Source organism: Teleopsis dalmanni, chromosome X (assembly GCF_002237135.1).
Source record: "Teleopsis dalmanni isolate 2A chromosome X, ASM223713v2, whole genome shotgun sequence".
Taxonomy (NCBI): Eukaryota; Metazoa; Arthropoda; class Insecta; order Diptera; family Diopsidae; genus Teleopsis; species Teleopsis dalmanni.
In genome coordinates this window covers 3,037,455-3,055,025 of record NC_051848.1, presented here as the reverse complement: position 1 = coordinate 3,055,025, position 17,571 = coordinate 3,037,455, and the positions used below count along the sequence as shown (strand labels likewise).

Below are 17,571 nucleotides of genomic sequence, written 5' to 3'. Positions count from 1 at the left end.
CTTACGTTTTTTAATGGTAATTTTATTTTGTTGTTTTGTTGAATTTGACTTTTCTTATGACGAAAAGAAACTACAAAGGTTGGAAAGTTTTTTATATTAATTATCTTTTTAACTTTTAAAATTGCATTGTTTTAGTAATGATTTCATGTTTTTAGTAAAAATTTAATACATATTGATGACATATTGATATCATATAAAAAATTGCAGTCATATTGTTAAAAAAGATATATAAAAAATTCATTGTATAAAGTTAAAACTTAAAAAAATATAGTTACTAATTGTGATATCCAGTATTTATAACGTTTTTCAATATTCACCCATCAACAGCAATACGCTCATTATTGCTCTGATAAATATTATTATTATTATTAATATCAATTATAACTAAATATACAAAAAATATTATATAAATAATAAGATTGATTTCGTGATACAGTTGGATATATTATATGTGTGTAGTGTGTTTATGTATTTATATTATTACCAGCTAACCATTTGGACAGACAACAAATTATTTGATATATTTCCAATATTCTATATTTTATATTAAAATATATATATTGAATATAGGCCTTGATGCTAAATTGCTAAAGTTTAAATGTCGCATCAGCTGTTACTAGCTTGCTTATAATTCATTGTTTGATAGTGATTATAAAAGTTAACTGAAATTTGCTGTTATCACAAAATATGCAGAGTTTGTGTGTCGATTTAGCAATTTAATACTAATACTTTATCATTAGAATAAAATTTGTGAAAAATAAATGTATTTATTTAAAAATTTATTAATGCAAATTCAGAGTTGCATTTTTGTGAGCATATGCTTTTTATATAAAAAGAAATATCTTAAATTGTACATAAATACATCAGAAATTATTTAATATATACTACCAAAATTATTTTTTGTTATCAAGTAAGCGTGATATATTTTTAAAATTTAAAACAAATTTAACATTCAAAATCTTTTAACTGACAGAATTGAAGTAAAGCAACACTACAATTACAAAAAAGTATATTTTATTGGAATGCAACTCATCACTCAAACATTGTGTACGTAATTTAGTAGCGCTCAATTTGCGCACAAGATTTGAATATTTTGTAAAAGTGTTGGTATTGTTTAACGAATTCGGCTTAAATTTATTTATTTTTTTTTTAATTAACATATTTTTCAATATGAATGTTGTTTCGGCATCAAAATCGACCATTTTATCGAGTTTTGATACATTAGAACAGAAAGCGGTTTACAATGAAGCTGGGGATAGCGCCGTCGATTTCCAATTCTATCAAAAGCCTCTTATGGTGCAAATAAATAAAAAATCTGGCATTGAGTTAATTACCATCAAGGGACTTCTTAAGCAAGGTAAATACAAACTATACAATATTATCAAGCTTTATTTTAAGTAATTATTTATTTAAATATTCATAAAATATAATTTGCAAAAAAATTATCAATACGCTTTTGTACAAAAATATGCTGCTAGTGTTAGTAATATTAAACAATGTTTTATTTTGAAAATAAAATTGTTTTTTAAACATAGATAATTTCAAGTTTAAAAGTGCCAAAGTAAGTACGGAGCTTGGTTATTCTGTTTGTTGCTCCAAAACGTCATCGTTCAAATTTGCTGTTGGCACATCAAATGGGCTGGTTAAACTTTATAATCTACGGGAGGATGGGTTTTATCATACATTCAAATCTGGTATGTTGGCTATATACTGAATATTTACTTAAATGATTAATTAAATTCAATGTTGCAGATTACAAAAATTGCGTTACATTCGTGGACTACAATTGTACTGGAGATTACATAGCTGCTGTGATAGAGAATAAACAAATTGACATATATAGTCTTAAAACACAAACTAAAAGTGAGAACTTCACCTTTGACAGCCAGTAAGTTAATTAAAAAAAAAATGATTGATGTAAATTATTAGCTCTATTATGTTTCCTCTCTATTAACTGCGGTATTTCTTCATAACCCATCTTTACGACTTGACTGTATTATCATTTATCAGTTCATCAGACTAAGCAATAACTTTTCTCACATCTGCACATTTCCCCGAGGAGTCTGTAACCATTCTGAGATTCGATAACGCGGTGCGGTGTTGGTAAGCCTGTCAGTTTTCGTAAATAATTTTGATGTCATTCGTCCTAATGTATCTTGGCACCTTGAAAAGCCTTGTCCGTGCTTGGCTTTGTGCAATTTCTAGCTGGCGAATAGTAGTGTTTAAGGCCTTGCTGAACGCTACACACACATATTAAAGTGAAGGTCGAGTTATTTGGTTATATATCACCTTCCTGTTCTTAACATTGAGATTTTCATTTTTGAATAGCGGTTGAATGTGATGAAGAATTTTGGCACAGCTAATTTTTTTCAGTTGAATATGTTTAAGCCATGTGAATCGTTTGTCCATCGTTATGTCTAGATATTTAATGCTATCCTTCCAGTTTATTACAATAAGAAATCACTTTATTTGTATTACTTATATTTGATTGAACAATTAAGTCTAGTCAACTGAATTGTCTAACAATTTAATAATATATAGGTGTGGACATACATACAGCATCTTATTAAAATCTTATTAAAATCTTATTAAATTATTGTAACCCAAACAACCCGTTTGGAGAGGTAAACAATATTTACAACGAGAAACGCTTGGAGATACTCCGTATGAGATAACGCTGGTATTTTTGTATTAACATACCCAAAGAAAAGTTCTAACATATATTATAAAAATAAAATAGAACTTAAATATTTTCTCGAACTTATAATCAAATGTTATAAGATCAGTAATGTACAAAAACAACTTTTTTATCAACGATTAAAAAGTGAAAATATATATTGTGTCGATTAAACCGTAGGAGATGTGACCCGTAGGAGATATAAAAATTATGGTCCTTAATGTTTATAATACAAATTTTGTATATTATATTATACACATCATTAAGTGAGATTTAAATTTATCAATTTTTCCATTTTTAAATTTTATAATGAAATGATTTTTTTTTTTACCTACAGTCCCACTGTTGCTCGCTTTCATCCGAAAAAACGTTCAATCCTAGCTGCAGCATCATTTAAGGGTACAATTATAGTTTATGATACACAAGTTAAACGCAAAACCATACATTGCCTTGATGCACATAAGGCTCCATGTCGGGATTTATCCATTCCCAAAAATGATCCTGACACAATGCTCACAGTTGGATATGATTGCACTATTAATATTTTTGATTTTCGATATAAAAGTCCATCTTCATCGGTAGTATGCTCTCATCCATTATCAACTGTGGCAACAAGTGATTGCGGTAAATTTTTCTGTGTTGGCAGTTTAAAAGGTGAAGTTTCTTGTTACGATATGCGTAACTTTAAAACCCATATTACTTCCAAACTATTGCATGATTCATCCGTGGAACGTGTTGCATTTGTACCACCCGGTAATGAAGTACATAATGATTTCTTTGAGAAAAGTGGTGTAAATTCATCTAGTCCTACAGAAAGTAATGAAAAGTTAAAAGATAATAAGTTTGTTAAACAAGAGAATCCAAAACCAGTTGCAAAACCAAAGCCCAACACAAGTGATTCATTTGCTGATTTTCTGGAATATCAAGTCGATAATAGTTTGGATAAATCGAAAACACCCAGATCACGCCGTGATAGTTTTGATTGGGAAACTCTTGTACGTAGCTCAAACGGAATGGAATGTAGCTTACCTGGTGGTAATAAATTGCCTTTAATTGCCAGTATATCTACACTAACAGAAGATGACTCATCAACTGGTGAAGATATATTAAAAAAAGATGGTAAGTTATTACTAAAGATTTTTTGTTATCCTAATTATAATTGCCTTTTTACTATTCAGCAATTGTTCCTCCTCCTTTGCGTGAAAGAAACATCGACAAAGTAAATATAATGTCAAAACAAGTGAAACAGCTGAAACAAATTGAAGAAGAAGAACTACCTGCTCCGTCGACATCACCAAAAACAGTTAATAACTCAAACTCATCCAGCGATAAGGAAAATAATTCACTTGAAGCTTTTGTATTGGCAAATGAATATCTTTTTATTGAACCAGATACAAAAGAAGTTTCAACACAAACTGAGTATATAACCGCTGATCAATTTGATCAACCAGCGCATCCCATTCAATTTCAAATTGATAATTTACGCAGTGAAATGAATGAACGCTTTAAGGAATTACTATGTGAAAGTAATTGTACTGCTGATACCAACAAATGGCAATATTATACTCAAACTTTCAATCTATGGAAAGAGCAAATGAAAGTCACTGAACGTGTTGATAATAATTTAATTACACTAATGCAGTCCACACCTTTAGTCATGGAGCTTAGACGCTTAAAAACCGAAAATATTGAACTTCAAGAGCAGTTGCAGGAGGCACTTTCGAAGTTGCGGGAAGCATCTTCTTCTGCCAATCTTAAATAAATTGTGTTGCTTGTTTTGATGACTGATATTAATATAAGGTGTCCTTAAAGTTAAATTCTAGCCACAGAATCAAAATTATATATTTGTATGCAAATTGTTTGTAATTGTTGTAATAATAATAAAGATAAAAATATAAAAGTAAAATGTAATTCAATTGATGTATTTAATATAAACTATCTTCAATTTGTTAAAATATTTATCAATAATTTTAAAAATTGAGAAATAAACATTCACTCAACGACTTAATCCTATCTCTTAACTGAAACACATTCAACTTTAAAGAAAATGTGTATCACTTAATTTTTAAATTGAATTAATTTAAGCATTAATTAATATTAATATTATTTAGTGAGCTAGTATTGACAGAGGATCTACAGCTATTGTCATACTTTTATTCAAACAAAAATAGCTTAGGCATAGAATGTATTTAATTTGAATTTAAATTTAAAAAATTTTAGTCGTATGTGTTTTGAATAAAACTATTATTATTTTTAATATATATAGTAAGATATATATGTAATGCAATCCTTTAGTTTTATGAGAAAGCTTAGTCTTTTACACACAACAGAATACTTATATATTAGAGCTTTAAATATTTTTCGAGCTGTTAGAAGCATTCAGCAATTCGATGCTTAAGTAGACTAAGTATTCAAAAATTTGACTCAAGTACAGTGAATTGTTCGAAGTTCGAAATTGTAATGTGAATACAATAAATGCCTATGCGATACCCTTTCTATTTGAGTAAGGAAATCGCACCTTTTCAAATAAATGTCATTCATGTACTAAATATTTGAGACTTTGACCTTTAAGGTTGTTCTTTAGATCAACCGTTAGGATGTACGGACGGCGCCTCATCCGTGGTATGATAATGCGCCATTAGTTATGGTTGAATCCAATGCAAAAAACAGAAATTTTATGTATATGGAAAATCTGTAATGGAAAACATGTATTTGCCTAGGAACATCAGTGGCAGAAAAGTCTTCGACATAACAAGACTCTACCAACAATAAGTCAAGTCAATCTACACTTTATTGATAATGTGCTAAATTCTCATTTATATAGAACCGTCTGTAATGCAGACAATAGGTTAACCACACTTGCTATCCAAATTTTGTATTAGCAACCTTGCAAGGGATTATAAACCAAAACTTAAAAAAAACTATTGCAAAACATTTTCAGGGTAGAATAGAAGATTCCAAGAACGACGATGCCTACATAGTGGAACCACTTGTCGCCAGCAACGACTAAGTGCCGGTCGACACCTCCCAAAAGAACTTCACAAGCAGCACTCAATGGGTTATAAAAACAACAGGGTAGAATATGAAATAGAGGTGGCGATGGGTGCTTGGTCAGCACGATCTTGCCTATAAATCCAGCAAGCTGGTTCTATTTCTTGTCAATTGGATTACATCAAAAACAATTATCTCCTATCTCTTCGATCTTGCTTTTAGTATTCCAAAAACTAAATTAAGTTTTTAAACGTGAAGAAAAATTTTAGACTTAATTAGTGCAGTTTTCAAACGAACACTGTAAAGAATTAAAATGTGAAGTTCAATGAATAAAAATGATTTTATAATTTTTTAATTAAAATTAAATGCTTTATTTTTTATTAGTAATTTACTAATATTTTACACTAACAGTTAAAAAAATATTTTGGTTAAAAGACACATTTTAATAATTTAATTTAATTTTTTTGTAACACTATCTGCTTCGTCTTCTAAAGGTTTCGCCATATCCACCTATAGGTTCGGAATATATTACAGATTCGATGTTTGAATTGTGCAAAATAATATTATTACTCACTGAAATGGTGGTATTAAAGTTGCTATAATCGATAACGTAACGTTCATTCACAACGTCATAATTTATTAAGTTTATAAAGCTTTGACCCCAAAATATTTCCCGCGGCAAATAAGAAGTTCTCGCTTCAGTAACCTGTGCAGTTGTCGGCGAGGTGCCGACAATGGAAACATATAACTCAAATTGAGCCGCATTAAAGTCCTTAGCAGTTTTATAACGATATAAAGGACTGGTTTTATCTATGATATGGCACACAGTTTCCGGCCAAACAATAATTTGATGCCCATTGCCTTCGAGTTTAAGTTCTGTATGAGTTTTGATAAGTTCGCCTTCCCGTGTACTGTTTACAATTATAAACAACGATAATACCATATATGAATAGCTTCACTAAATGATTAAATTTTAAGACTTACGGTCTATCTACTATCATATATAATCGTATTTTTGTATCTATTATCTGCTGTTGACGTAAATCACAAACTCTAAATATAAGACACAAATTTAAATCACGATAACATATCTAAAAAAAAAAAGACAAAACAAAATATTTATTAGGATTACATGTATACTATACTAATAATGTGTATAATCCTATATATGGTATAATATAATATTAATGTTACTCACAACGGCCTTATCGCTAAATTTCAATTTGGTTATTTGCTTAGCTGGTCTAGCTGTTTTGGCATATATAATACTTATCATGCCTCCCTCGATTGCAATCGAACATATAATTTGCACTATGAAAAGGAATATTGTTTCAGGACATTCTTCGCTTGGATATTTTTCACCAAAACCGATTGTTGTTTGTGTTTCAATAGAATATATAAGCATTGAGGTAAAGTCATAAACACCGACAATGCAAGGCGCCGTGCCCTCGCCCAAACGTTGTCCAGTTTCGGCATCGAACAATAAATCTCCATGAGAAATTGCAACCATATAACAAAGTCCAGCAAAAAAGAACCAAGTGAAGAAATAGCTACCCAAAAACATGGTAAGCATATACTTCCAATCAAGCTCTATCTGAAAAAGAACAATCACAAAAATAACACAAAAATAATTTTTATTATTATATTTTGCAGAATTATGTTAAAAAAAATATATATTTACTGGCATGATGTAGGTAGATATTGTTTATATTATATAAAGTGAACTCAACAAAATTCTAAGTAATTGTATTATGAATCAGATACAAAGTTGTATTATATTGGAATATGGGAGTAGAAAAAAAAGAACATGCTTATATGTAATAACTGTGCAATTAACGAGGCATAAAACACTGTCCAGTCTAATATTTCAAAACATTATTTTACGTTTACGTAAAATAAGTTTAGATTACAGAGTCTATAGACTGCAACAACTATAACCTAGTAGATCTACTACATCAGTTTATACCTCAATTATCTCTCAGTCAAGTAAATGACGGGCACTACAATTAATTTTAATTGTCTATAGAACGGTTCTTAAAAAGAAGCCATAACCTTTCCTGTTAATAGAATTGTCTTCATCTTTTTTAGAGTGCATTCATTTATATAAGTACTTTCCGAAGTATATACTGGTACCCGTCTTATCTACAATTATCAATCGATGCAATTACTTTTGGATAACACTGAAATTTTTATAAACACAGCCTAGAAGTAATCTCATTGTTATGTTTTAAATCCACTATGGTAAGACTTGGCACCGAACTTGCTGCCCACTTGTAAATGCTTTAGTATGTTACGGATATATTCCTTTGCAATTTTCGCAACATTATGAATTTCTTGCATCTTTATTCGTCAATATTCCAACACTAGTTGATGAATTTTACACATCATATTCGGGCGTCCTAACCGCTAAGCATCTACGATACTAATCAATCACTATTGAATTAGTTGGAATACCAAAGAAAGAATTCTTTCTTTAAGAATTAAATTCTTAAAGAATTTCAAGTACGATTGAATGTTTCGTATGAAAATCACAAAATGGGTAACAGTTAAGGATACAATATAGTCATTATAGTAATTGTGGTTAAAAAACTAACATAGATGACACTAAAATACAATAATGAAAAATATAAGAAAACACTATTTAATACACCTAATGCATTACAATACTATTTATCAGCTGCAAAAAAAACCAAAACCATAATTATCCAATTTGATTATCATATAATTATGGTGCACAATAGATCAAACTGATCGCAGTGCCTTACCCGAAACCCTCAATCATATAATTATAAGTATTCTATATACTAAATATACCGGGCTTGCCCACTACCCAAAAATGTACATCAAAGTGAACCTCAATTATACGTAAAAAAACCGTAAAAGTGTATGGATTATTAAAACCTAAACTTAACAATGGTTGAACCTATACATCGCCTTTGACAATGGCTGTGCTCTATTTATATGAAGTACTTAAAGGGACGAATAAACTTTTATAGAATTATATTCCTGTGGATATATTCATCCTTTCTACATTTTCTTTGTTAAATTCAGCTAATATTATAGACAATAAAAAATCAATTGATATCGCTAGTAAGGTAGAAAAATGGGTTACATATTAACATATTAACTCATCGATTAAAAATCATAAAAATCCAGGTTAACAGTGTATTCCGGTAGTAATGGAATGCAGTGGAATTTATCATGAAAATTAAACAAATAATAAATATAGTTTTACTAGAGTTTATAAAGAAATTAATTATCACTATATGCCGTTTTCTAACAGGACATCATATGTATTGGTTCCAAGAACAGCCGGGTCTACGTCTAAGAGCTACTCATCAACTACAACGACCAAGTACCTGGCACCATCTCTCAAAGAGATTTTACTAGCAGATCTTTACGGGTTACCACGACGACAACACTACATGTGTCCTCATTATACCACAATTTAACAATATATCTGATTCATCAACTTTTACTATGATCTAATGGTATGCTTTCTGGAAAACTGAAATCATAAACAACACAGAAGCAAGTGTCTAACTCTGCCAAAAAAGCATAAGGGAATAAGAAGACTGTTAAGTAATGGCAGATTATTTAAGTCAGCAAAACTACAGCACATTTAAAAGTTTAGGTACTATATGTCTATGGCTCGAATCAAAATCCGAATCGGCACAGGAAGACCAAAAAATAAAACATAGATATACATTTGAATAGATATAGCACTTACTAATGTTGTAACGAAATCACGTATATAACGCCACGATTTCTGTGGCACTTTCCGATAGCTGACATTTTCCCGTCCATTCTTCCCAATCACACGATTCACTCGTTTTCGCAATGTCGGCGGCGTTTCTTGGCTATCTGTGAAAAGCAAATAAAGAGCATTGAGTGTTTAATTGGAATATATAAATTGCATACACAAAAGCTTACCTTTATTAATTTCATCATTATTGAGCTCTATAGTACTACCGACCCAATCAAAACTAAATGGCAAGCTAGCACAAGATAAATTATTTTAAATATTCAATTAAATCTTTGAAAAAAACATAAAAATATTAAATAGATACGTTGTTTTAGATCAGGAGCGTAATAGTTTAAAAAGGTATTGATATCAAATTTGTTATTTAATTTGAGGTGAATGTAAACACTATGAAAAAAAACCATTTCAACGATTTTTAACAAATTTATTACTAAAATAAGAGCTCTTATTTAAGACTGCTAGAGTCCTTAATTAAAAAACTTGAACATGAAGTTATACATAATTGTAAAATAATTGCAGAATGGGTGCAGTCCATTTACTTATTCAGGAACTTTTATTTCAGACAATTAGGTTTCAGTGCGCTGATCTAGTTAAAAACATAAGTGGTGTAGCAGATATATATTATATACAATACTAGACCAAACTTCTATTAAAAATGGAATTCAATCTAAATTCATTTTAATCAATTACACTATAAACTATTAAACACCGTATAGAAGAAAAACGTGCATAGTGTTAACATGACATTAACTGCATTCATTTATAACATTAACTTCATAATGGAAAATAACTAAACTTTATGCCTATGCCTCACCAGCATTAATCAACTTATTACAGACATATATTATCGAACGAATCTATAACGTTCACATTTTCCGTTCTGCCAAAATATCGCCAAAATTGTTTCATGACTCGAACTACAAAATCAATTGGTTACTCTAATGCCAAACATTATTAAAACAAATCTTGTCAAAATTTTTTATCTTCTCCATCTCCAGCGCTAACCATTCACAGTTATAAACACTTTAGATTGCGATTTAAGTCCTTCACTTTCACATTCACACAAGATATATATCAAATATATATCTTATATTTAATATTAGAAATGAGGCCAAGGTTCGCACTGGACTGTAGTGCCAAATAAGAAGAAGAAAATTTATTATTGGAAAAAAATATCACTTACCGCATTTTGTAACATCTTTTATTTTATGCCAGGAAAGAATCTCCTAAGCTAACTTAGACAAAGTAAGACAACTGATAAGTCGAACTATATTTCTTGGTTTAAAATTTCGAACTAATTCGAATAATAAAAGTCAGATAGTTAAAATAGATACGTTTTCTAGTAGCCGTAGCACACAAGCACAAAACATGGTATCGTTATGGATCTATCAGAAGTATCAATAACCATTGTCAAACCATTTTGCTTAACTACCCAACATAGGCATGTTCAGTTAAGTAGTCCACCATTATGCTGAGTTCAGATACATTTAGACTGAGAAATCTGTCAGCATTTTTGTTATTAACCTAAGGGTACTACATAGATTAGAGACAACTGACTAATCTGAGTTCAATTATATTTAGACTAAGAAACCGGTCAACGAGTTTGATTACAGGCTATTATCGTCTGAAACATCACCTTCATAAACTACAATTATCTGCTGATTCGGAAAGCAGATTATGCCTCGAAACTACCATGCATATGCTTTGTGACTGTTCAGCTTTAATAACGCTCACAAGAAACTTGTTTCATATGGAATTTCTGTCACCAGAACAGATTAAGAGCTCATCTTTAGATTTAGTTCTGGACTTTGTTCAGAAAGCGTTAAAGGGCTAAAGGGGTAGTCTGAGTTCATTTATATTTAAACTAAATAAACTGTCAGCATTTTTGTTATTAACCTGAGGGTACTACATTGATTAGAGACTACTGATTAATCTAAGTTCAGTGATATTTTGACTAAGAAACCTGTCACTATTTTTGTTGTTGACCCGACTGAATCTCAGCTTTTTGGCGTCGAAGCATGACATCACAAACCATTTATATTTGATATTTATAAGTACAGATGTAGTCTAAAATATGAATATTTCACAGAAAATCTTGGATGTTCTTAAGGGAGTTGAAGTACTCTGCTTCAAAAACTTGTCACCTGTCCCTAGTCGTCGAGTTTCTCATAATGTGATTTCCCAACGAATGTTGCTTTATATGTTTTTATGTATATTTCTATATAAAACTTTGTTATAAATTCACACATTTAAATTTTTTCACTTAACTCTATTTAAGTGTTACTATGTAATTCAGAATAGATCAGAATATAATTTAACATTACAAAATTTGAACAGTGCTTCACATATCTACTTCAATCAACAACCAAAACTCACTTGCTCATAACTCCAACGGAATCATCATTGTTCTCACTATTCCCATGATTTTCAGATGTGTTTTTATTTCGAAAACTTGGATTTTCGGGATAAAAACCGTCATCGTATACCACTTCTTTCTTGTCCGCACGTCGTAGAGGTGGCGGCTCAAGATGTTTCGGCTTAACTGGCATTGATATCGACCGTTGCATCTGTATCACTTCTTCTGTAGTCATGTCGGTAAAATTTGCGTTACCTTAGATACAAATCGTGCCAAAACAATATTGTAACAATGGACCAACAAATAATTTACACTCAACAAAACGGAAAAATTTTTATTTTCTTTAATACGATACGCTACTATAGATTTAAACTATATCAACTATAGTTACATTTATTTGATCAATTTTCTAAGCAACTGTGCTATCACGCCGAACAAATTGTAATAACTAAGTTTTATAATTTCTCTGTGATACTAACGTGACTTGCCTACTTAACTGCTTAGTTTATACAGTAGCTTCAGCTGTAAATAATATTATCTTGTGAGATATATTAAATTTTATGACTATAATGCCATGTACTCGTTCGTTCATACAAATGATACAGATATGCACAGATTCTTCAAAACGTACATACAAGTAGATACATTTTTATTTATTTTACTTTATTATTATAATTTTTGCTTTAGTTGATATTGTCAAAAGAATTCTTTGTATCTTAAGAATAATAAATTATAGTCAAACTGCTCAGTAAGAAGGTTTAATTCTATAATAATGAAAATAAAACAAATTGCTGGAACTGAAACATATGTGCAGCAAGTACTAGTCCGTCTGTGCTAAAGACGAACATTTTCGTTGTAGGCCGCTGTAGGCGAAAAGTACGGTGCAGTAAGTAATTAACTTATATATCATTGAATTAAGAAACAATTTAGCATTTAAAAAGTTAAATAATTTCTACACGCAACATACGCTAACCCTCATTTGAAAAAGTGATACGCTTTATCAGCTCGTAAATACCGGAATTAAACTTCAATTTAAGCTTGAACATGCACAGATTCAATTTAAGTGATTCATATGAATATTGTACAGAGAGCTGAAATAAACTGCAGAGTCTTGTCTTCATAAAAATGTTCTAATATTACGAATTTCTAAAGCTATTACAATTCCACAGACATTCAGTGCAAGTCATACTTTTAAACTAGACAAATTAGGACTAAAACAAACTTATCTGCTAGTCTAATGTCATTGATCAATTGATTAATGAACTATATAGTTATTGTTTTTGTTGGAGACCACTGGAATTTATAAAGCAGATAACATGGGTTTGGTTGCGGATAGGTGGTGGTTGAAAACACATATAGACAACAAATGTCAAATACAAACACAATACCTGCTTATAAAGTCCCATTAGAGGGTGATAAACTACATTTGATGAGAGTGGCTCCGGGTCAATCGCATCAATTCCTACAAAACAACGTTGCCTTCTGAAAATGTTTTAAAAACTGTTGTCTGGATTTTAAATTTCTTGACTATAGAAAATATATAAATATGGATGAGTGCATATATATTTTTAATTTCTAAAATATAAATATATATGTAATATATATACAAATATATATAATATACATATAAATTATTATATTATATATTATTATAAATTATAAACATATTAATGATATAACAATGCCCTACGATAAAGATTATTGACGATCAACATTAACGCCAAAGTGCCATCAACTACTACTAAAAGCGCGTTTGATACTACGTTGTGGAGCTAAACGTTTTTTCAAACGACTAAGCGCTACTAAACTCTCCGAAGTGCAATTTAAAATGTGAGTTTACCTTATAATTTAACAGAACAACTAGTTTTATTGGAATTTCAGAGTTCAGGAGCTCAAAATTAGATCTAGAAAGTAAGATAACTGCGTAGGTTCCTATTATAACTAAAAGAAGCAAAAAAGTGGACTTCCCAAGGATTGGCAAAACTTCAAATTGGCAAATAACAACAATAGCATAAGACAACTAATTTTTCTGTTGCAGTTCAGGAACTTAAGTTTTTAGTGAATAAGTCTTTGAATTATACAATTATTAAGATGTGAGCTTAATAAGGATATGAAAAATTTTATATATTGAAATCGAAAGCAAATTATTTGTGATTAAACAGTTTTGTACATGTTATAAAATATATTATATAGTATTTTCATAATTTTAGTTTGCATAAAATTTTCTCTTACTTTTTCGAAAGAAAGATCATGAAGTTGGTTTGTTAGCACACACTTTAATATTCATTATATTGTGGTAGAACACATCAAATAAAATGAACCATCTCAAGGCGTTGAAATGACAAGATTCTCTCACTGCAGCTTGCCATTTTGTGCAGATTTAGTTATCCATATATGTGCTTGCTTTCTGAATCCCACTGGGCTACAATAATATCATAGTATCTTATCTTATTTACTACAAAAACTTGTAGCATATTCTACAATATAAATATATATATATTTAGTTTTAAACACTTAAACTAAATTATAATAATTACTTATTATTTTTCTTTGTAGATGTATGCAAGTTTTCGCAGTCCAGACATATGCCTTCCTCTATTTCAAGATTTGAAGCAAAAATCAGATAATATGTAAATGTGTGTATATGTCGCCAATATGTTGTACTTCCCAGAGCCACTGGTCTTTGTAGACGACTTGATGACACTCGCACATTTCAACAGGGACATCAGGTTTCTATGGATTACAATAATAAGAACATAATGAACTGTTTAAGTTTTATTATCAAACAATCAATATCACTCTTTAATATATTTAATTATTGTAGATTTATTTGTTTAAAAAAAAGGTATTTATATATTATTCATATATATATATAAACTTAATCTAGTAAATTCAAAACTCGTAGAGATGCTTAAGATCACGTGACTGAAAAATCGGATCCAAGATATACTGTTTACTGTAAACTTATAACGTTTACTATAGATAAAAATCGGTTATACTTCTAATAATAGATAATAGAAATATGCTTTAGATGAAATAGAAAACAAAGTTTTCAAATAATAAACAAATATTTTTTTGAAAACTTTTGACGCCAGTTTTCAAGTTCCTAATATATCAACTTAATACATATTATCAAAATATAAAGAGATGTAATAAAATTAGGCAAATTTATTAAATATTTTTTAAAAGGATCACTTATTTAATTTTAATGAATAACATTCATAAAAAATTGAGAAAATCTAATTAGCAGTTGGTAATATTTTTAATAATAAATTATTAAGTGTTTCCCTTTTAAGCGTATGCATCCTGGTTTTTAGTAAATATAGTGTTAATAATGATATAATAATTCCTTGACAAATAGATACAAAAATTAAAGCCATCTTTATTATTCAAAACAAAATAAAATTAATATATACATCAGAATATATGCATGTATAAAATTACAATTCTCATTTTATTTAAATCACAGAACTTATAAGATACACAAAAGTGATTGTAATAGTTGATAATAATAATTTTAATACGAATTTGTAATTTGTTTCTTTTACGGTTACCGTATTTAATGCGTTTCATCACATTGTATGTGTTTTTTACTGTGTTGATTATGATATAAAGAGCATTTAGAAAATAGATGGACATTGTAACTATCTTTATTATTCCAATTGTGACTCGATCGAACATTGTTGCATGAGGTTGGGTGGATTTATTATAAATCCACCAGCAAAATAAAGTGGGTATTTCGTTTGTATGAGCGTGGCACTTCTTTGTACTATAGATTCTTTGCTTTGAGTGAGTTGCTAGCACCAACAGTTCACTGTTATCTTAATGTTCTATTGGGAGTCTTAATTTCTATGCTACTCTTTCAGTAAAAAAATTAAATTATTTATATGTGTTGTATTTCCAATTTCATAATTACAATATTATATAGTAAATCGATTTCGAGCATACGAAGAAATGATGAAATAAACCTAAGAACTAAGAAATAAAGTTAAATAAAAAACAGGTAGACAGACAGACTGACATTGCTAGATTTACTATGATCTCTTAAGTTCTTAAAGAATTCTGCTTGGTTTACCTTTTGCAAACGATAGAAATCCTGAACGCTACTTATACTCATTAACTGACAGACGTAAGTAAAAGTCTTGGAAATGTAGATTTATTCGTCACGCTGAACTTGTTTAGAATAAATTTATTTTATGGGGTTTTCACAGCTGTAGCATAGTGAGAAGATCTCTTGACTGCAGTAGAAAAAGGGAGCCAGAAAATATATACAGTAGATGTTCAATTTAGTGCATTATTTTTTATACAGTTTATTTATTAAATAAAAATATCCTTTAAATTTTATTATGACATTGTTATATAGAATAATGCTTAACAAATTTATGCTCTTCTGTGCTTAAGTGAAAATGTTGATTTTTTAAGTGATTACATGCAAAAATATTTACATTATATTAAATAATTTAAATAATAGACTTTGTAAACGAATAATTAACATATTATAAACACCTTTTCATTAAAAGCGAACTCATTTAAAAAGGTTTTAGAAGTTACATTTATTGCAATCATATTTATATTAATTAAATTTATGCAACATAAATCACAAAAAGAAAAAGAAACAATTTACATGATTTAATACAAATATAAGCCATCTTTAAACATCACTTATAATCTTTAATTAAAATGAGTTGTAATAGTTCTGCATTAAACGAATTTAACTGCATTTTAGTAAATTACAATAACACAGTCTTTTTCAATAAACTCTATAAAAAATAAACAAATGGTAAGCAAAACAAATATTTGCGGCTGTCAAAATATGGTGCTGCCATATTGCTTATTTCAATTCGTATAAAAATATGGAAAAGAAAGAAGTTTAAGTTTGTACAGTTCTTAGAAATTAATTCTATTTATTATAAATTAATATCTGTTTTAAATTTAAATAAATTTATTATTGCAAATTTTACGATTAATTTGTTGCTATATGTTTTTCTATTAGTTTCGGATACAAATAATTAATATAATATAGTGCGTTGACTATGATGGCTGAAACACAAAATGCAAACATATCATAAATTTTTTTTCACCACATTTTCGAACGATTTATTTTCTCAAATTTAAATAATCTGAACAACTTTTTTGCCATCCAGGGATGTTAAGCTCAATCAGATGCTCTCATTTATTCTCTGTGAGATTTGAACTCAATATAACTACATTTTAGGAATACAAAATAGACAAATTTCAGCCATTGCACTGTGAATGTCAAAAGCTGAAACTCAATTCCAGTAATCAAGTTAGAAGACAAGCACAAGGCACTGGTTACACTTTGGACAAATTTTTCCATATACTCATTTTTTCACTAACATATACAAATTTTATTTGGAGACATTCTAAAAGATTATGTATTTGTCACACGTATAAAGTTTTGGCACAATTTAACAGTGTATATGCTCAGTAATGTCTCACATAGTGGATTTCAATGCTTTGACTTAATGACAAAAATTAACAAACATAAATTTAAATTATAAATGTCTGTTTACTTTTATAGAGGAATTGTAGCAACGATCTTTCAACTCACTGCAGTGACAGCGGTCTTGTGCAAGACTGAAAGTAGTTAACGTTCTTTCCAAAAACCAAATGAAAGACCTGATATTGATCTGGTGTTTCTATTGTCAGCTAAGATTTTGTTTGTATTTTTTGTGGTCAATGTTTTTTTTATATACAATAAAATATAAAAAATCAGAAGAAAAAACAATTATGAATTAATTAATTAAAATTTATACTACACTG

At 29.3% G+C, this 17,571-nt stretch overlaps 2 protein-coding genes across 3 annotated transcripts; one reads left to right on the top strand and one right to left on the bottom strand.

Annotated features, from left to right (window-relative positions):
- The first annotated feature begins 981 nt into the window (after positions 1-981).
- On the top strand, positions 982-4,549 carry LOC119689864. The gene is made up of 5 exons (XM_038104795.1): positions 982-1,357; positions 1,536-1,694; positions 1,753-1,888; positions 3,015-3,796; positions 3,856-4,549. The coding sequence occupies exons 1-5, from the start codon at positions 1,171-1,173 to the stop codon at positions 4,437-4,439; spliced, it is 1,848 nt and encodes a 615-aa protein (XP_037960723.1). The 5' UTR covers positions 982-1,170; the 3' UTR covers positions 4,440-4,549.
- Positions 4,550-6,076: 1,527 nt separating this feature from the next.
- LOC119690176 (inward rectifier potassium channel irk-1) lies at positions 6,077-14,410 on the bottom strand. 2 transcript variants are annotated; one of them, XM_038105174.1, is made up of 8 exons: positions 14,325-14,410; positions 14,020-14,264; positions 9,602-9,666; positions 9,399-9,532; positions 6,867-7,262; positions 6,653-6,759; positions 6,243-6,579; positions 6,077-6,178 (listed from the first exon to the last, which is right to left on the bottom strand). In XM_038105174.1, the coding sequence occupies exons 2-8, from the start codon at positions 14,037-14,039 to the stop codon at positions 6,119-6,121; spliced, it is 1,119 nt and encodes a 372-aa protein (XP_037961102.1). In that variant the 5' UTR covers positions 14,040-14,264; positions 14,325-14,410; the 3' UTR covers positions 6,077-6,118. The 2 variants fall into 2 exon arrangements, with proteins under 2 accessions (XP_037961102.1, XP_037961101.1); XM_038105173.1 differs by lacking the exons at positions 14,020-14,264; positions 14,325-14,410 and adding an exon at positions 11,808-12,265.
- Between the last annotated feature and the right edge of the window lie 3,161 nt (positions 14,411-17,571).

Bases quoted from the DNA above. Each gene is read 5' to 3' on its own strand.
- LOC119690176 (XM_038105173.1), bottom strand. From the start codon at position 12,022: ATGACTACAGAAGAAGTGATACAGATGCAACGGTCGATATCAATGCCA. The intron at 9,667-11,807 runs GTGAGTTTTGGT...ATCTTGTGCTAG, and splicing joins TCCGTTGGAGTTATGAGCAA to CTTGCCATTTAGTTTTGATT. The intron at 9,533-9,601 runs GTAAGCTTTTGT...TGCTTTTCACAG, and splicing joins TAATGATGAAATTAATAAAG to ATAGCCAAGAAACGCCGCCG.
- LOC119689864 (XM_038104795.1), top strand. From the start codon at position 1,171: ATGAATGTTGTTTCGGCATCAAAATCGACCATTTTATCGAGTTTTGAT. The intron at 1,358-1,535 runs GTAAATACAAAC...TTTTAAACATAG, and splicing joins CAAGGGACTTCTTAAGCAAG to ATAATTTCAAGTTTAAAAGT. The intron at 3,797-3,855 runs GTAAGTTATTAC...TTTACTATTCAG, and splicing joins AGATATATTAAAAAAAGATG to CAATTGTTCCTCCTCCTTTG.